The 20,344-nt window shown below is 42.2% G+C and overlaps 1 protein-coding gene across 4 annotated transcripts in view; it reads right to left on the bottom strand.

The window, feature by feature from the left end:
* The window catches only part of LOC144694038 (zinc finger FYVE domain-containing protein 16-like), a 96,590-nt gene that overhangs the window by 74,157 nt on the left and 2,089 nt on the right, over positions 1 to 20,344 (bottom strand). For all 4 annotated transcript variants that reach the window (XM_078564394.1, XM_078564409.1, XM_078564417.1 and 1 more), the window contains exons 2-3: positions 16,083 to 16,191; positions 7,325 to 9,642 (exon numbers count right to left, since the gene is read on the bottom strand). In XM_078564394.1, the coding sequence (XP_078420520.1) occupies positions 7,325 to 9,642; positions 16,083 to 16,152 (2,388 nt within the window). In that variant the 5' untranslated portion in view covers positions 16,153 to 16,191. The remainder of the gene's footprint in view (positions 1 to 7,324; positions 9,643 to 16,082; positions 16,192 to 20,344) is intronic.

Raw genomic sequence — 20,344 nt, 5'->3', positions numbered from 1 at the left:
TAAGATCGGCCCTGTGGTCTACTGCTGCTCCTATTTGCATTCTTGTGACTTCTGGGTGAATCCCCAAGCACTTCTTCTGGGGCACCTGAGGTACGGACCCCCAGAGATCAGAATGTCTGGGCAAATATGTATAGGGTTATATTTACTATATGTATATTACATACATGGATACAGTTTAAGAATAAGAGGTCTCCCTTTTAAGACGGAGACAAGAAGAAATTCTCTCTCTCTCTCTGAGGGTCGTTAGTCTGTGGAATTCTGCTCCTCAGAAAGCAATGGAGGTTGGGTCATTGAATGTATTCAAGGCTGAGCTGGACAGATTTTTGATAGACAAGGCAGTCGAGCTTTGGGGGGGCGGTGCAGACAAGAAAATGGAGTTGAGACCACAACAAAACGTATTACAATAAAAACTCTTAGGCTTTCACAATCTTTCACTGGTTGTGAAAAATAAAAATAGTGAAAATTATTTCACAAAACATGGACCCGAGTGAAGGAAGCAAGAGCAGAGCTGGCAGGAGCACAAGTATATTTGGAGAGGAGGCCCAGGCCCACATGCAAGCCTCAGTGGAGGCAGCAGTATATATTCAGCAAATCAAAAACAAAAAAAAAATCAAGGAGTGACAAGACAACAGATCAGCAATTTTTTGGCATTACTGTTTTTCCTTCTCTCCAAGTTAAGGCAGAGAGTTAAACTAAGAAATTGAATTATCAAGAAAAGTCATATTCAACTCAAAACATTAATTCTGTCTCTCGTTCCATAAATGCTGCCAGACCTGCATATTTCCAGCACTTTGTTTTAATTTAAGAAATTTAATTAGTAAGCGACATGACAGGGCATCTCAGTCCCACTGAACTCACATCCTGTGTCATGTGAAAGCACCAGAATGCTTGTGTCCTGGGTAACCACACGTGAAAGTAGTATCGTCAGCTGGAGCATCTCAAGCTTCCGGTTTCAGAACCTGAGCAGCAGCTGACGCCACTGCAGCCTATTTGTGAGGTGAAGAGCCAAGTGGATAGCACATTCCAGGAGGTGGTCAACCTGCGGTTTGAATGTGTGCAGGCAGAGAGGGGATGACCACCAGATAAGGAATGAGGGCCAGGCCGGTATTCAGTTTTGAATATTGGTGTGGGCAATTGTTCCTCTGTGGTGTGCAGCCAGAGTCAAGTCCACAGCATCATGGAGTGGCACAGTGAAGAGGAAAGTCAGGATATTGATAGGGGATTTAATAATTGGGGAAACAGACAGGCATACATGCAGCCTCAGACATGATTCTAGGATGGTATGTTGTCTTCCTGGAGCCATAATCAAGGATGTCACTGAGCAGTTGAAGCATCTTCTGAGGGAGGAGGATGAACAGCCAGACGTCATGATCCATTTTGGCACCAACAAAGTCAGAACAAGGGATGAGATCCTGTAGGCATATTTTAGGGAGCTAGCAAAGAAATTAAAAAGCAGGACCTCAAAGGCAGCAATCACCAGGTTACTCCTGGTGCCACACACTCGCAAGTACAGAAATAGGCATATTGCGCAGATGAATGCATGGGTGGAGTGATGGTGAGGGAGGGAGGGCTTTAGAGTCCTGGAGTATTGGGGCCAGTTCTGGAAGAGGTCTGCACAAGCTGCACTTCAATAGGGCCAGAGCCAATATCATGGCGGGAAGTTTTACTAGTGCTGCTGTGGAGGGTTCAAACTCGTGTGACAAAGAGATGGGAACCTGAGCATAGATACGAAAGGTGGGAAGCAAATCGGGAAATGGAAGGCAGAAAATTACTGAATATGGAATGCAGAGGAAACAAAAGTTACAGCAAAGTAGTTGTTCAATGATTATAGCACCATATCCCACAGCAGGCAGCCATTTGGCCCATCAAGTTCATGCTAACTCAAGAGCAATTCCATTCAGTCAGTCCCATTCCCCCCACTTTATCCCGTAGCCTTTCAAGTTAATTTCACTAAAGTGTGCATCTAATTTCCTTTTGAAATTGTTTGCTCTACTTTGACCATCATTGTAGGCAACAAGTTCCAGGTCATTACCACTCACTGAATAAACAGGCTCTTCTTCACAGAAGAAGCATTTCTTGCCCAAAGCCTTAAATCTGTGTCCCTTGTCCTTATACAATTAGCTAATGGGAACAGCTTTTCCCTGTCCATATATTCTAAATGTGTCATTATCTTGTACATCCCTACCAAATCTCCCCTCAATTTCCTTTGCGCCAAGGATAACAACCCAGCTTCTCCAATCTAATCTTTTAGGTAAGATTCCTCATTCCTGGAACCATTCTGGTAAATCTCCTCTGCAGACTCACATCCTTCCTCAAGTGTGGCAACCAGTATTAATAGTATATACTTCAACAGAAAAAGTTCAACAAACAAGGCAAATAAGCTGAGGGCACAGATGAACTTCGAAGGATATCATAGCTATTACTGAAACATGGCTTGATGGGTGGAAATGGTAACTCAACATTCCTAGTTAAAGGGTTTTCATACTGGTAGTGGGGGATTTAAAAAATGAGGGGTCGCAATATTAGTTAAAGAAACAATCACAGCTGTGAAGAGGATTGATATGTTAGAGGAATCATCAAATCAGGCCATATGGGTTGAACTGAAAAGGAAAAAGGGGTAATCATACTGCTGGGAGTAAACTCTTGACCACCCCAAACAATTCAGAGGGAATTAGAAGAGCAAATTTGAGAAGTGCAGAAACAACAGGGCTGTAATAGGAGATTTCAACTACCCCAATATTAAATGATCAGTGTAAAAGATTTAGAGGGGGGCAAAACTCTTAAAATGCATTGAGAATATTTTTTGTCAGGAAATAGCCGAGTACATAGCAAAGGCAGCTCAGGACTTCATTTTAGGGAATGAATTGGGCAAGCAGAAGGGGTATTATTAGGACAGCACTTTGATAGTAGTGATCAAAATTCAGTTATTTTAACATAGTTATGGAAAAGGACAAAGATAGACCAAGAGTAAAAGATGTAAATTGGGCAACAGTCAATTTTACTAAGCTGAAGTGTGATTTGACAAAAGTAAATTAGAAAACAGCTATTTGAAGGTAAACCAGTGACAAAGCAGGGGAAGCATTCAAGGAGATAGTGAAGGATCACTACAAATATGGTCCCACGAAGAATAAGGTTGGGACTCCAACCACAACACCACAACCCCCCCACCTCTTACTCCTACAGGATGTCAACAAGTATGCAGTGTAGAAAAGGCAAAAAAAAGGGAGTCTATGTCCATTACCAAGAGCAAAATACTGCAAAGCTTGGAAGATGATTAACAATGCAGGGGTAAAATTAAAATTGAAATTAGGAGAGCAAAGGGGCACAACATGAAAAAGTTACTGGCAAGTAAAATCAAGAATTGCCCAAAGATGTTTTATAAATACATAAAGAGCAGGATGATAAATAAGGCAAAAGGGTAAGGCCTATTAGAGACAAAAAGGTAACTTGTGTGTGGAGGTGCAAAACATGGGCGTGGTTCTTATTGAATGATTTGCACCCCTCTTTACCAAAGAGGGTAATGAAGACATACTGTTAAGGAGAAGGAATGTCAAGTATTGGATGGGATAAACACAGAGGGGAAACATTAAGGAGTTGAGCATATTTGAAAGTAGATAAATTCGCTGCTAAGAGAATCAAGGAAGGAAATACCCGAGGCTCTGACCATCTTTACCAAATCCTCTCCAGCTACAGGCATGGTGCTGGAGGACTTTGTTTAGAGAGGAAAGGGTAGATTGGAATGTTAAAGGTCAGTCAGTGGTAGGCAAATAATTGGAAAAATTCTGAGTGACAGTACAAATCATCACATAGAAAGGCAGAGATTGGGTTTTTTGAGGTGACCAAGGTGTGTAGATGAGGGTAGTGCAGTTGATGTAGTCTATATAGATTTCAGCAAAGCCTTTGACAAGGGCCCACATGGGAGACTTATGAAGAAGGGAAAGGCACATGGGATACAGGGTAATTTGATAAGGTGGATTCAAAATTGGCTTAGTTATAGGAGACAGAGGGTGTTGACAGAAGGATGCTTTAGTGACTGGAAGCCAGCGTCCAGTGGCATACCACAGGGATCTGTGCTCAGTCCCCTATTATTTGTTATTTATATAAATGACATAGATGACTATGTGGGGGATAGGATTAGTAAGTTTGCGGATGACACAAAGATTGGCCGGGTGGTTAATAGTGAGGTTGAGTGTCTTGGGCTACAGAAAGATATAGGCGGGATGGTCAAATGGAATTTAACCCTGAAAAGTGTGAGGTGATATACTTTGGAAGGAGTAATTTGACAAGAAAGTATTCAATGAACGGCATGACGTTAGGAAGTTCTGAGGAACAAAGGGACCTTGGCATGTGCGTCCATAGACCTCTGACGGCCGAGGGGCATGTTAGTGGGGTGGTGAAAAAGGCATATGGGACACTTGCCTTTATCAATCGAGGCATAGATTACAAAAGTAGGGAGGTCATGTTGGAGTTGTATAGAACCTTAGTGAGGCCACAGCTGGAGTATTGTGTGCAGTTCTGGTCGCCACATTATAAAAAGGATGCGATTGCACTGGAGGGGGTGCAGAGGAGATTCACCAGGATGTTGCCTGGGATGAAACATTTAAATTATGAAGAGAGGTTGGATAGACTTGGGTTGTTTTCATTGGAGCAGAGAAGACTGAGGGGCAACCTGATCAAGGTTTACAAGATTATGAGGGGCATGGACAGGGTGGATAGGGAGCAGCTGTTCCCCTTAGTTGAAGGATCAGTCACGAGGGGACATAAGTTCAAGGTGAGGGGCAGGAGGTTTAGGGGGGATGTGAGGAAAAACTTTTTTTACCCAGAGGGTGGTGACGGTCTGGAATGCGCTGCCTGGGAGGGTGGTGGAGGCGGGTTGCCACACATCCTTTAAAAAGTACCTGGATGAGCACTTGGCACGTCATAACATTCAAGGCTATGGGCCAAGTGCTGGTAAATGGGATTAGGTAGGTAGGTCAGGTGTTTCTCACGTGTCGGTGCAGACTCCATGGGCCGAAGGGCCTCTTCTGCACTGTGAGTGGGTGTTTTTGTGATTAGAAGGCAGTTCCCTTGGGGCCCTGCAGGGCTCAATAACACTGTTTTCTGTGGGGTGCAGTACTAGATCCTTTGCTCTTTGTGGTATATACCACTGATTTAGACTTAAATGTAGTGGGCATGATTAAAAAGTTTGCAGATGATGCAAAAATTGGCTGTGTGGTTGACAGCGAGGAACAAATCTGTAGACTGCAGGAAGATAGCAATGGACTGGTGAGATGGGCAGATATGGGGAAAATGAAAATCAATCTGGAAAAGTAAGAGGTAATACATTTGGGGAGGGTAAAAGATTACACAATAAACGGTAGGATATTGAGAAGTTAATGAAACAGGGGGACCTTGGAATGCTTGCCTACAGATCTCTGAAAGCAGCAGGGCAGATAGATAAGGTGTTTAAGACAGCATATGAAATACATTCCTTTATTAGTCGTGACATAAAATATAAGAGCAGAGAGGTTATGCTGGAACTGTATGAAACACATGTTAGACCACAACTAGAGAACTGTGCACAGTTCTGGTCGCCACATTACACAAAGGATGTTATTGCACCAAAGGAGATTTACAAGGATGCTGCCAAAAACAGAGAATTTTAGCCATGAGGAAAGACTGAATAGGCTGGGGTTGTTTTCTTTGGGCAGGAAGGCTGAGGGGAGATTTAATTGACCTATATAAAATTTGAGGGGCCCACCTCGAGTGGATGGGAAAAAGCTATTGCCATTAGCACAGGGGTCAATAATAAGGGGTATAGTTTAAAGTAATTGACAGAAGAATTAAAGAATCCAGTCGAAACCTTTCATCTACAGGATGATGGGGTTCTGGATCTCACTGCCTAAAAAAGTGTGGTAAAGGCAGAAACCCTCATTGTATTTATAAAAAATACTTGGATATGCACTGGAAGTGCTGTAGCCTACAGGGGTATGGACCAAGAGCTGGAAAGCGGGATGAGGCTGCTTAGCCAGGTCAAAACCCTGGAACTCCCTCCCTAACAGCACTGTGAGTGTACCTACACCGCATGGACTGCAGCGGTTCAAGAATGTAGCTCACCTCAACTTTGCAAAGACAATTAGGGACGGACAATAAATGCTGGCCTAGCCAGACACCCACATTCCATGAAAGAATTATAAAAGCTCATTTTTGGCTGACATGAACATGATGGGCCAAATCTCCTCCTCCTATGCTAATTCTATGAAAGGTGCACACACAACCAAATCTCATGAAACTCAAAAAAGTGCTGTATTTCAGAAAAGCCAGACAAATTACCAAGACTATCAATTTTCAGGTGAAAATAAAAATAAACTAGTTGGAAACTATTTTAAATCCAGGGGTTTTTAATCAAGATGGGGAGGGCAGTAAAATTCACATTTCCTAAGAAACAGGCTATATGTCCCGCCCCCCCAAGCTTGCTCTGCCATTCAATATAAGCACGGCTGATCTTCTGCCTCAACTCCACTTTCCTGCCTGCTCCCCATAACCCTTGATTCCTTGAGACACCAAAAGTCCATCTATCGCAGCCTTGAATATGCTCAATGATGGAGCATCCACAACCCTCTGGAATAAAGAATTCCAAATATTCACAACACAGTGAAGTAATTTCTCTTCATCCCAGTCTTAAGTGATCACCCCTTCTTGTAAGACTGTGCCATGTTCTAGTTTCCCCAGCCAGAGGAAACAATCTCCACGTCTTCCCTCTTTTCAGAATCTTATACATTTCAATGAGATCACCTAGTATTCTTCTAAACTCCACAGGTAATAGGCTCAATTCACTCAGTGTCTCATGATTGGTTCCTGGAATGAGAGGGGTGTCCAAACTAGTGACACTTCACTATCACCTCCAATGCAATCTTAGATATAGGGACCAAAATTGTCCCAGGTGTGGTATCAACAAAACCCTAAACAACTGTAGCAAGCATTCTTTATTCTTGTATTCCAAACCCCTTGCAATAAAGGCCAACATGCCATTTGCCTTCCTAATTAGATGCTGTACCTGCATGTTAACTTTGAGTTCCTTGTACGAGTACATTTAGAAGAAATTCACACATTTTAAATAATATTCTGTTTTTCTATTCTTACTACTAAAGCCTCGCATTTTCCCAATTATATACCACCTGTCACCTTGCTGCCAACTCACTTAACCTATATCTCCTTGCAGCCTCCGTCTTCCTCACAGCTTACATTCCCACCTAGCATAACAGCAAACTTGGATACATTAACTCTCAGAAAATTGAAAACAAAGAAGTTCTTGCCATTGAATAAATTAATGCACAGTACTTACTTTTCCACATGCTCTGCAGTGATGTCTCCTTTTTGTGAAGGTGAACCTAGCTTGGCATTTTGTACAGTTTGGTGCTTCGGAATCTGGAATCCATTGTGGCTGGTTCTGTCCCAGTATTGACGCTTCTTTGATGAGGTGTTCAGCAACATCAATACCTTCAGCTGCAATTCCTACGTATTCATCATGTGTTAAGGAATCGTATGATGGTCCAAAAACTTGTGTCCCATCTTCTGTACAAATGCTGTAATTACACATGGAGCTTGAAATGGATGGGCTTTGGACTGTTTCAGAAACGGCACCTTTTGTATCAATATACACTGTACACTGATCCAAACTGTCAGCAGCATCCTTAGGATTATCAGTAACTGGATCATTCAGATCTCTATTTGGTGGAATTCTTGCTTGAGAATTAAAGTGTTTGGGTCTAGCACCTCCAAAATTAATCTGATTATTAAGGGTACAGTTAGCTATTTGATCAGGGTCAGTGGGGGACAAAGACTTACTATTTTTGGTTCTATCTGGTTTTTGAGTTATCCTAAACAGTACTTCATTTACAGCAGGGTTTACGGAATCATTTTCTGTTGGGGATGGAGTGCTCCCAGTATTTATCGTCAACCTCCCTTTTTCACACTCAGCTGATTCAGGAGTTTCTTCTTCCCGAGTGTCATGACTTACACCAACAGCCACAACGTCTTCAGAAAGATTTAGAGAACCATCTGTTTTGTGCAAACCAGTTTGGATAGTAGTAGACTCTGAAAAGCTTTGAACCAAATTTCCTACCATAGATTCTTTTAAATGATTCTGATCGCTTTGTTCCATTAAGAACGCATCAAGTTCAGAATCACTAACCAGCATATCATTGATATATCCATCCTGATCGCTGTCATTAACAAAAGAAAACTCAGCCGTAAATTCTTTGTAAGTAGACACTGCTTCCATGTCACTTACATTATTCAATACCTCTTCAAATGGTTTATATATAGTTTCTGCAAGAGTATCTGAAGACATCAAATTTCTTTCTGGTTGCACCCACTCGGTGTTAGGATATTTTTCATCCTTTCCCTGTGTCTCTTCTTTACCTTCAAAACATACAGGTTCCTCAGAATAAATATCACCATTGTGCTCCAAATTCTGATTGGTATCATCTACATGAGGCAGATCTTGATCATGTGGTTTGAAGTTCAGTTTAACAGAGTCTTTAATTATGCACATGGTCGAGTCACATTCTAAGGTTCCATTATACTCTTTTTGAGATGAATCGGCCTGCAAATCCTGCTCTGGATCTACTGAGTTTATGGTGCAGTCTGCTCCAGGAAGTGGAATTAGCAAAGAATCAGCAGATTTGGTAGAATTATTCAAATGACCCACCTTATTTGCATTTTTTGTTAATCCAGCATTACACGTATATCTTACTTTTAAAAACTCCTTTTCGACCTCTAAACCAGTTTCACCATCCTCTGACTCACAGGATGCAGTGGTTACGGTGTTCAAAGTTACACTCATAGGCAACTTTACACTGCCAGGATGCTCTAGTCTTTTGTTGGTGAAATCATGGTATCCAGCAGTGTCACCAATTACAGAACTGATTTCTTTGGTTTGTTTTGAAACAAATGACAACTCTTCACTTTGTTCAGACTGAGGCAATTTTTCAAGATGTTCCTGTTCCTTTTCAGGTTCATCATCTTTGAGTTCATCAGGACTCTCGCATTGGATTGAATATTCCTGATTCCTTATTTCCGCATGAAAATGTCCTGAATGCTGTGGCTCAAGCTCTGTGCTATTATGAAAACTTATATTCAACTCCAATAGGCTTGTAATTCCTAAACTCTCTCCTCCTGAACATTCTAATTCTCCAGTATGAACTGGTGGAGAAGGCTGGTTAAAGTCTATCAGCAGGGAGCCACTGGCCTGGTTCTCACTGGGCCTATTTTCAGCTTCATTATCAACCTCGTGCCCATTTGTTTCATGGGTCACACTTTCAGTGTCACTAATTAAGTCACAGATAGGTCCACTGCCTCTGCTGTGATTGAACTGCTCAGGATCACCAGATGCTCTGCTATCAACAGTAGACAACAAGTCCAACTCTGTTAGAGTTTTTTGTGATGGTGGCAATGCTAAAGTTTCTCCTGGATCAGCATTACATGGCAACAATGACTCTGATTCAAGCTGACTTTGAGGTGCGTCAAATGAGAGTGTGTTGAATACAGTCTCTGCAGTGGATGCAGGCAAGTCTGTTAAGCATTTTAGGTTTGAGTGAAGAGACGGACAGTCTGAAGATATGGGCTCTCCTCCAGCAGTCTTGCAAAAATCATTTTCATCTTTAAAACAAAAATCAGGACAAAATCCCAAAATTAAATTAGAAAGTTCCTATGAAGTCCAAAATTAGTAGGGAAATTTACAAAACATATAAAATATTGTACTAAAGTAGAACAGCTTAACTGCCTAGGGAAAGAAATCACCACCATTCGTAAATGTGCCTTGCACATGCTAAAGAAGTTTTTAAACATAAGTTTAGTTAACAAATAAAAGATACCACAGATTACATAATTGAAGTGAATTATTGTGCAGTAAAGAACAAATGGTCATGCATTCGATAAGGTGCCACATATAAGGTTATTGTACAAGATAAGAGCTCACGGTATTGGAGGCAATGTATTAGCATGGATTGAGGATTGGTTAATGTACAGAAGACATCGGGGTAACTGGTCTTTTTCAGGTTGGAAAGACGAAGCTAGTGGAGTGCCACAAGGGTCAGTCCTAGGGCCTCAATTATTTACTATCTATATTAATGACTTGGAGGAGGGGGCAGAGTGTAATGTATCCAAATTTGCTGTCGATGCAAAAATAGACGGAAAGGCATGTTGTGATAAGGACATAAGGAATCTGCAAGGGATATTGATAGGTTGAGTGAGTAGGCAAAATCTTGGCAGGTGGAGTGTAATGTAGGAAAGTGTGAGGTCATGCACTTTGGTAGGAGAAATCAAAAGGCAGACTCCAAAAAAGTGCAGCACAGAGGATTCTGGTGTATGAAACAAAGTTAGCATGCAGGTGCAGCAAGTAATTAAGGCAGCGAATGGAATTTTGGCCTGTATTGCTAGGGGATTGGAGTTTAAAAATAGGGAAGGATTGTTACAACTGTCCAGGATGTTGGTGAAGCTGCACCTGGAGTACTGTGCACAGCTTTGGTCGCCGTATTTAAGAAAGAATATACTGGCATTGGAGGCAGTTCAAAAGAGATTCACTAGGCAGATTCCTGGGATGAAGGGTTTGACTTATCAAGAACGGCTAAACAGGTTAGGCCTTTATTCATTAGAGTTTGGAAGAATGAGGGATGATCTTATTGAAACGTACAAGATTCTGAGGGGGCTTGACAGGGTAGATGTTGAGAAGATGTTTCCACCCATGGAGGAATCTCAAGCTAAGAGACATGGTTACAGAATAGGGGACACTCATTTAAAACTGAGATGCGAAGTGATTTCTTCTCTTAGAGGGTAGTGAATGTCTGGAATTATCTACCTCAGTGTTGTGGAGGCTAGATCACTGAAAGTATTTAAAGAGGAGGTAGATAAGTTTTTGAAGTATCTGGGAGTTGAGAGCTATGAGGAGCTGGCACAAAAGAGGAGTTGAGGCCTGGGACAGATCAGCCATGATCTTATTCAATGGCAGGGCAGGCTTGACGGGCCAAATGGCTTACTCCTGCTCCTATTTCTTATGTTATGTTCTTACTCAAACAAATCTAGTGTGGTGTTGTACAATAACCAGCCTCAGAACTAGATGGTAAAAGTAAAAATTGATTCATTTTCTGACATTTATGCTACATGATATGAAGTAACAAACCAGAAATGGCAGAATGTATATCGACTAGCAAGATGTTAGCTAGAAAAGCACTCATGGCAGGTTGCACAGAGCATTGAACAAACACAGCTTGTTGATTGGGAAAGGAGCTGCCAAGCACTTCCTCACAAGGGGCTTGGAGAAGTGGGGATTAAGAAAAAAAGCATCCAATTTTAGCCTTCATAGTCATTCATAAGATCACAAGATGTCGGAACAGAGGTAGGCCATTCGACCTATCGAGTCTGCTCTGCCATTCAATGAGATCATGGCTGACCTGATAATCCTCAACCCCACTTTCCTGCCTTTTCCCCATAACCCTTGATTCCCTTACTGATTAAAAATCTGTCTATCTCAGCCTTGAATATGCTTAATGACCCAGCCTCTACAGCCCTCTGTGGTAAAGAATTCCATAGATTGACTACCCTCAGAGAAATTCCTCCTCATCTCTGTTTTAAATGGACGTCCCCTTACTCTCAGATTATGCCCTCTGGTCCTAGATTCTCCTACCAGGGGAAACAACCTGTCAGCACCTACCCTGCCAAGCCCCCTAAGAATCTTAAATGTTTCAATTCTTCTCATTCTGTCTCATTCTTCTAAACTCCAATAGGTGCAGGCCCAACCTACTCAACCTCTCCTCATAAGAAAATCCCTCCATACCCAGGATCAACATAGTGAACCTCCTTTGGGTTGCCTCCAATGCCAGTATATCTTTCCTTAGATAAGGGGACCAAAATTATTCACAGTATTCTAGGTGTGGTCTAATTAGTGCTTTGTATAGTTTTATCAAGACTTCCCTATTTTTATACTCCATTCCCTTTGAAATAAAGGCCAACATTCCATTTGCCTTCCCTATACCTATTGAACTTGTATGTTAGCTTTTTGGGATTCCTGCACAAGGACTCCCAAATCCCTCTGTGCTGCAGCTTTCTGTAGTCTTTCTCCATTTAAATAATATTCAGCTCCTCTATTCTTCCTGCCAAAGTGCATAATCTCACATTTTCTCACATTATATTCCATCTGCCAAGTTTTTGCCCACTCACTTAACCTGTCTATATCCTTCTGTAGACTTGTGTCATCCTCACCACTTGCCTTCCCACCTATTTTTGTGTCATCCACAAACTTGGCGACAGTACATTCTCTTCCCTCATCTTAGTTATTAATAAATATTGTAAATAATTGAGGCCCCAGCACTGATTTGATCCCTGTGGCATCCACTAGTTACTGATTGCCATCCCGAAAATGCCCCCTTTATCCCAATTCTCTGTCTTCTATTAATTAGCCAATCCTGTACCCATACTAATATACTACCCCCAACACCATGGGTTCTTATCTTATTAAGTAGCCTTATATGTGGTACCTTACCAAATGCCTTTTGGAAATCCAAATATATTACATCTACTGGTTCCCCTTTATCTATCCTGCTTCTTACTTCCTTAAAGGATTCTAATAAATTTGTTAGGCGTGATTTCCCCTTCATGAAGCCATGCTGACTCTGCTTGATAAGATTATGTATTTCTAAATGCTATGCTATTACATCCTTTATAATACTCTAGCATTTTCCCAATGATAGATGTTAAGCTAACTGGCCTATAGTTATTTGTTTTTTGTCTCCCTCCCTTTTTGAATAAGGGTGTTACATTGGCCGTTCTCCAATCCTCTGGGGCTTTTCCAGAATCGAAGGATTCTTGGAAGATTACTAACAGTGTATCAACTATTTCTGTAGCTACTTCCCTTAATATCCTAGAATGCAACCCTTGAGGTCCAGGGGGCTTATCAGCCTTTAGCCCCATTAGTTTCTCTAGTACTTTTTCTCTAGTGATAATTTTTGTATTTATTTCCTCCCCCCCTTTTGCCACTTGGTTATTTAGTATTTTTGCAATGCTATTAGTATCTTCTACCGTGAAGACTGAAGTGAAGTATTTATTCAACTCCCCTGCCACTTCCTGGTTCCCCATTATTATTTCCCCAGCTTCATTCTCTAAGAGGCCTATGTTCACTTTGGCCTCTCTTCCTTTTTATATATTTAAAAAGGCCCTTACTGTCTGTTTTTATATTACTTGCTAGTTTACCCTCAAAGTTTATGTTCTCCCTCTATTTTTTTTTTGGTCACCTTTTGTTTCATCTTCACATACTTTTTAGCCACCACTCGCAGGGGTATTAGCAGATGCTTCCTTCAGCCTGCTCAGCCATGGTAAAGCTCAGGCATTCCAGCCAGAGTCCAGTAAAGAATAATGGAATGGAAGTAGTCAATTTGATGACTAAGAGTACAATATTAAATGAGATTAAGCAGTGAATAAGCTTTACATTGCAACAGGTCTATGCAATATCTGGTCTGGGAGCATTTAATGTATACATGGGCATAAAACATCACAAAGATCATCCTTCAGCACAGATTTTCTTCAATTTTCAGGCAATTTCACAAAGAGGAAAAACTTCAAGTTGTAGCACAATAGCTTTTTCACTTGACCCAAGTTCTTAACCTCTGTAACATTACTGGGGTGAAGCATCAAAACAGCTTTGAGAGGAAAAAGCTGGAATCAGATGTAACGGTATTACAGTTGAATTAAGGCAACTACAGAGGCATGAGGGAGGAGCTGGCCAGAGTTGACTGGGAGATGAGCCTAGCAGGTAAGACAGTGGAACAGCAATGGCAGGAGTTTCTGGGAGTAATTTGGGAGACACAGCAAAAATTCATCCCTAGGAAGAAGAAGCATACTAAAGGGAGGACGAGGCAACCATGACTGACAAGGGAAGTCAGGGACAGCATAAAAGCTAAAGAGAAAGCATACAATGCGGCGAAGAGCAGTAGGAAACCAGGGGATTGGGAAGCCTACAAAGACCAACAGAGGACAACTAAAAAAATGAGGGAGAAGATTAAATATAAGGGTAAACTAGCCAGTAATATAAAAGAAGATTGCAAGAGTTTTTTTAGATATATAAAGGGTAAGAGAGAGGCAAAAGTGGATATTGGGCCGCTTGAAAATGACGCTGGAGAAGTAGTAGTGGGGAACAAAGAAATGGCAGAGGAACTGAATAGGTACTTTGCGTCAGTCTTCACGGTGGAAGACACGAGTAACATCCCCAAAGTTCAAGAGAGTCGGTGGGAAGAGGCGAGTATGGTGACCATTACCAAGGAGAAGGTACTAGGAAAACTGAAATGTCTGAAGGTGGATAAATCACCTGGACCAGATGGATTATACCCCAGAGTTCTGAAGGAGATAGCTGAAGAGATAGTGGAGGCGTTAGTGGTGATCTTTCAGGAATCACTGGAGTCAGGAAGGGTCCCAGAGGACTGGAAAATCGCTAATGTAACCCCACTGTTTAAGAAGGGAGTGAGGCAAAAGACGGGAAATTACAGGCTGATTAGCCTGACCTCGGTCGTTGGTAAGATTTTAGAGTCCATTATTAAGGATGAGATTTCAGAATACTTGGAAGTGCATGGTAAAATCAGGCAAAGTCAGCATGGTTTCATCAAGGGGAGGTCATGCCTGACAAATCTGTTAGAATTCTTTGAGGAGGTAACGAGTAGATTAGACAAAGGAAAGCCAATGGATGTTATCTACCTGGACTTCCAGATGGCCTTTGACAAGGTGCCGCACAGGAGGCTGCTCAGTAAGATAAGAGCCCATGGTGTTAGAGGCAAGGTACTAGCATGGATAGAAGTATGGCTGTCTGGCAGGAGGCAGAGAGTGGGGATAAGGGGGTCCTTCTCAGGATGGCGGCCGGTGACTAGTGGAGTTCCGCAGCGGTCGGTGTTGGGACCACAACTTTTCACTTTATACATTAATGATCTAGATGAAGGAACAGGGGGCATCCTGGCTAAGTTTGCAGATGATACAAAGATAGGTGGAGGGACAGGTAGTATTGAGGAGGCAGGGAGGCTGCAGAAGGATTTGGACAGGTTAGGAGAATGGGCAAAGAAGTGGCAGATGGAATACAATGTGGGGAAGTGTGAGGTCATGCACTTTGGTAGGAAGAAGAGGCATAGACTATTTTCTAAATGGGGAGTGAATTCAGAAATCTGGAGTGCAAAGGGACTTGGGAGTCCTAGTCCAGGATTCTCTTAAGGTTAACTTGCAGGTTGAGTCGGGAGGCAAATGCACGTTGGCATTTATTTCGAGAGGAGTAGAATATAAAAGCAGGGATGTGCTGCTGAGGCTTTATAAGGCTCTGGTCAGACCACACTTAGAATATTGTGAGCAATTTTGGGCCCCGTATCTCAGGAAGGATGTTCTGGCCCTGGAGAGGGTCCAGAGGAAGTTCACGAGAACGTTCCCAGGAATGAAACGCTTAACATATGAGAAACATTTGAGAACTCTGGGTCTATACTTGATGGAGTTTAGAAGGATGAGGGGGGATCTGATTGAAACTTACAGAATACTGAAAGGCCTGGATAGAGTGGACGTGGGGAAGATGTTTCCATTAGTAGGAGAGACTAGGACCCGAGGGCACAGCCTCAGAGTAAAGGGAAGATCTTTTAGAACAGAGATGAGGAGAAACTTCTTTAGCCAGAGAGCGGTGAATCTACGGAATTCATTGCCACAGAAGGCTGTGGAGGCCACGTCATTGAGTGTATTTAAAACCAAGATAGATAGGTTCTTGATTGGTAAGGGGATCAAAGGTTACAGGGAGAAGGCAGGAGAATGGGGTTGAGAAACTTATCAGCCACAATTGAATGGCGGAGCAGACTCGATGGGCCGAATGGCCTAATTTCTGCTCCTCTGTCTTATGGTCTTATGCCAAGCACTAACACTATGAGGAAAAGGGAATACTTCAAAGTTACATCATTGGTCTACACTTGCACAACTCAAAGCGTCAGATTAATTTACAACCCCAAGGCAGACTGCACACTCACTGAAGTACAAGAACTGAAAGAATAGGGGAAAAAGTTAAAGACATCTGAAGGAAAAAAAATGCAACCAACCTGGATTTTGCTCAAACTCATCAAGTAATTTGTCCAGGTCGCAAACTGCTGACTTGAAGTAGCTGTCCATTCTGGGTACTTATAATTCAAGTATTGAGCCTTTGTGCTCCTGTAAGAATAGAGTTTTTTTTTTAAAAAAAGGATTCTGTTCTTTTATTTGATGATGGTTAAGGTTGAAAGTCATCAAATGTTGTATTCCCCACATGGCAACAGTAAACATTTGAAAGGTGCTTTATTGGTTGTAAAGCATTTTGGGACATCCTGAGGTTGTGAAAGTCCTATATAAATGCAACTCTGTTTTTGTTTCCTCCACATTTACAGGGTCCTCACCAAAAGGAATAGTCGTACACAGGTCATATTAACAGACTCACAAATAAAACTCACCAATTTATCCCATAAGAACAAGTATGCAAGCAGGAAGGTAACTCAAAAGTAATAGACTTAAAAGGAAAAGAAATATAATTTTTGTGCATTGCTATACCTACCACCATTTTGTAAATTTGAAAACAGACTAAGTGAGACCTAAAGCAGGAAACAGGGCACAAGAAATGTTTGACCAAACCCCTGCCAATAACCTGTGCTGATTATTCAACTGAATTTTGTTACTGCTGAGATTAATTTTACTGTGATTGGAGAACAAAAAACTCTAAAGGAAGCAAAAAGCTGGATTTTAAAAATATAAGTGAAATCAATTAACAACTGCAACTGTTGAATAGTAGGGAAGTGTAAATCAAGGATGAACAATGTATAAAACCCAACAGCAAATTTTAAATGGAATAAATTTTAAATTGCATCGTTAATAGTTGGAAAATGGAGAAAAAACCTGTCCATTTTCTCAAAGAAAGGATGAAATATGGACCAAACTAAACACATATCCTACATACTTGGCAGTACAACAAATAGATGAAATACAAGCAAAATGCCACCAATACAATATGTACACTAATTAAAATGGCAAATACTGGCTATTTTTCGTAAAGGATAGAATAGAAGAGGATGGAAAGTGGGATATTTTAAACAGCATTTTAACTTGCTCAATAGACAGATTGTACAATTACAATCTTGTTCATGATATAGAGGATATGCAGAAAGATACTGTCTTAATATAAAAATCACAATATTAAATTTAGTATGTTTCAAAAGACATTACACTAAATAATGACAATGGCAGACCTGTTTTAGGGGCTCACTAAACCATGTAAGAGAGTTAGGTGCAAGTTGACTAGAACTAAGGCATAAACAGAGTAAATGCAGGAGTATACTTGGAGTTTAACCAACTGGAACAGTGAAACTGAGCAGCACAGAACATAGTTTCTTGTCTCTACAACCAAAACCACTGGGACACTGGCTTGCAAGGTTATTGGAGGCCAAATGGCACAAATCAGAAGTGTATTCCTCCAAGTCCTATCAGTGAACAAGACAGGCTGGTCAATCAACAATATCACCATCAAGTGCTATAAATGACTCAGGTATCAATTTACCAAGTGCCAGAGGGTTGATAGCTCCAATATTCTCCCTCCAGTGATGCTTCTCGACCTGTTGAATTATTCCACCACTTTGTTTTTATTTCTGAATGAGATGTGTTGACTTCATTTAAGTGAAATGGAAAACTGCAAAAAAATTAATTGCATGGCACAGGGTGACTAATATTTTGCAGGCAGGAGTGGAGGCAGTGGGGTAATGGTAATGTCACTAAACTGGTAATCCAGAGACCCACGGTAATGCTATGGGGCCTGAGGTTCGAATCCCACCATGGCAGATGGTGGAATCCAAATTCAATTTAAAAAAAAGTCTGGAATTAAAAGTTTAATGGTGATCATGAAACCATTGTCGTAAAAAGCCATCTGGTTCACTAATGCCCTTTAGAAGGAAATCTGCCATCCTCACCTGGTCTGGCCTATATGAGTTCCTCTTAAATGCCCTCTGAAGTAGCCTATCAAACCAATCAGCTGCATCAATAAAAAGGAACTGGCATCGATCTAGGCACCGGAAACAACATGGCAAACCCAGACTTATCTGGGTGCTTGTACCAAAAACTGGGAGAGCTGTCTCACAGGCTCATCAACCATAGTCATCGTCTTACTCGTGGAATCGTACCTCAGAGCATATCCCAGACACCACCATCACCATCCTTGGATATGCCCTGCCCCACCAGCATGACAGACCCAGCAGAGGTGGTAGCAGAATGGTATACAGTCAGGAGGGAGTTACTTTGGGAGCCCTCAACATTGACTCCGGCCCCCATGAAATTTCATGGCATCAGATCAAATATGGAAAAGGAAACCTCCTGCTGATTATCATGCACTGCACCCCCCCTCAGCTGAGGAATCAGTACTCCTCCGTGTTGAGCACCACTTGGACGAAACACTTGAGGGTGGCAGGATACACTCAGGGTGAGGGACTTCAAAGTCCATCACCAAGAGTGTCTCGGTCGCGCACACTGAGCTGGCCAAATCCTAAAAGACATAGCTGCTAGATTGGGTCGGCAGTATGTGGTGAAGGAATCAACAAGAGGGAAAAACATACTTCAACTTGCCCGGCGCAGATGCATCTGTCCATAACAGTACTGGTAGTGACTGCCGCACAGTCCTTCTGGAGATGAAGTCCCATCTTCACATTGAGGATCTTCTCCATCGTGTTGTGTGGCACTACCACCATGCTACATGGGATAGATTTTTAACAGATCTAGCAACTCGAGACTGGGCATTCATGAGGCACAGTGGGCCATCAGCAGCAGCAGAGCTGTACTCAACCACAATTTGTTACCTCATGACTCGGCATATCCCCCATTCTACCATTACCACCAAGCCACGGGATCAACCCTGGTTCAATGAAGAGTGCAGAAGGGCATGCCAGGAGCAGCACCAAGCAAACCTGCTGAAGCTACGACACAGGATTACTTGCATGCCAAACATCATAAACAGCAAGTGATAGACAAGAGCTAAGCAATTCCACAACTGGCGAATCAGATCTAAGCTCTGCAGTCCTGGCACATCCAGCCGTGAATGGTGATGGACAATTAAACAACTCACTGGAGGAGGAGACTCCACAAATATCCCCATCCTCAATGATGGAGGAGCTCAGCATATCGGCATAAAAGATAAGGCTGAAACATTCGCAACAATCTTCAGCCAGAAGTGCCAAATGGATAATCTATCTCGGCCTCCTCCGGTGGTCCCAAGCATCACAGATGCCAGTCTTCAGCCAACTCAATTTACTCCACGTGATATAAAGAAATAACTAAAGGCACTGGATACTGCAAAGGCTATGGTCCCTGACAATATTCCAGCAATAGTACTGAAAACTAGTGCTCCAGAACTTGCCGCGCCCTAGCCAAGCTGCTCCAGTACAGATAAAACACTGGCATCAACCCAGCAATGTGGAAAATTGCACAGGTATGTCCTGTACACAAAAAAAACAGAACAAATCCAACCAGGCCAATTATCGCTGTATCAGCCTACTCTCAATCATCTGTAAAGTGATGGAAAGGGTCATCAACAGTGCTATCAAGCGGCACTTGCTTAGCAATAACCTGCTCACTGACGCTCAGTTTGGGTTCCGCCAGGGTCACTCAGCCTTGGTTCAAACATGGACAAAAGAGCTGAATTCCCAAGGTGAGGTGAGAGTGACTGCCCTTGACATCAAGGCTGCATTTGACCAAGTGTGGCATCAAGGAGCTCTAAAAAAACTGGAGTCAATGGGAATCAGGGGGATAACTCCCCGCTGGTTGGAGTCATACCTAGCACAATGGAAGATGGTTGTGGTTGTTGGAGGTCAGTCATCTCAGCTCCAGGACATCACTGCAGGAGTTCCTCAGGGTAGTGTCCTCAGCTTAACCATCTTCAGCTGCTTCATTAATGACCTTACTTCCATCATAAGGTCAGAAGTGGGAGATGTTCGCTGATGACCGCACAGTGTTCTGCACCATTCATGTCTCCTCAAATACTGAAGCAGTCAATGTCCAAATGCAGCAAGACCTGGACAATATCCAGGCTTGAGTTGACAAGTGTCAAGTAACAGTCACACCACACAAGTGCCAGACATTGACTGTCTCCAACAAGAGAGAATCTAATCATCGCCCAAAAATATTCAATGGTGTTACCATCATTGAATTCCCCCACTGTCAACATCCTGGGGGTTAGTATTGACCAGAAACTGAACTGGACTAGCCATATAAATAGTGACTACAAGAGCAGGTCAGAGTCTAGGAATCCTGCAGCGAATAACTCACTGCCTACAAAGCACAAGTCAGGAGTGGGATG

Source organism: Cetorhinus maximus, chromosome 2 (genome assembly GCF_964194155.1).
Source record: "Cetorhinus maximus chromosome 2, sCetMax3.hap1.1, whole genome shotgun sequence".
Taxonomy (NCBI): domain Eukaryota; kingdom Metazoa; phylum Chordata; class Chondrichthyes; order Lamniformes; family Cetorhinidae; genus Cetorhinus; species Cetorhinus maximus.
Note: the sequence above shows the minus strand (reverse complement) of the source record. Positions and strands in the feature narration are given on the sequence as shown.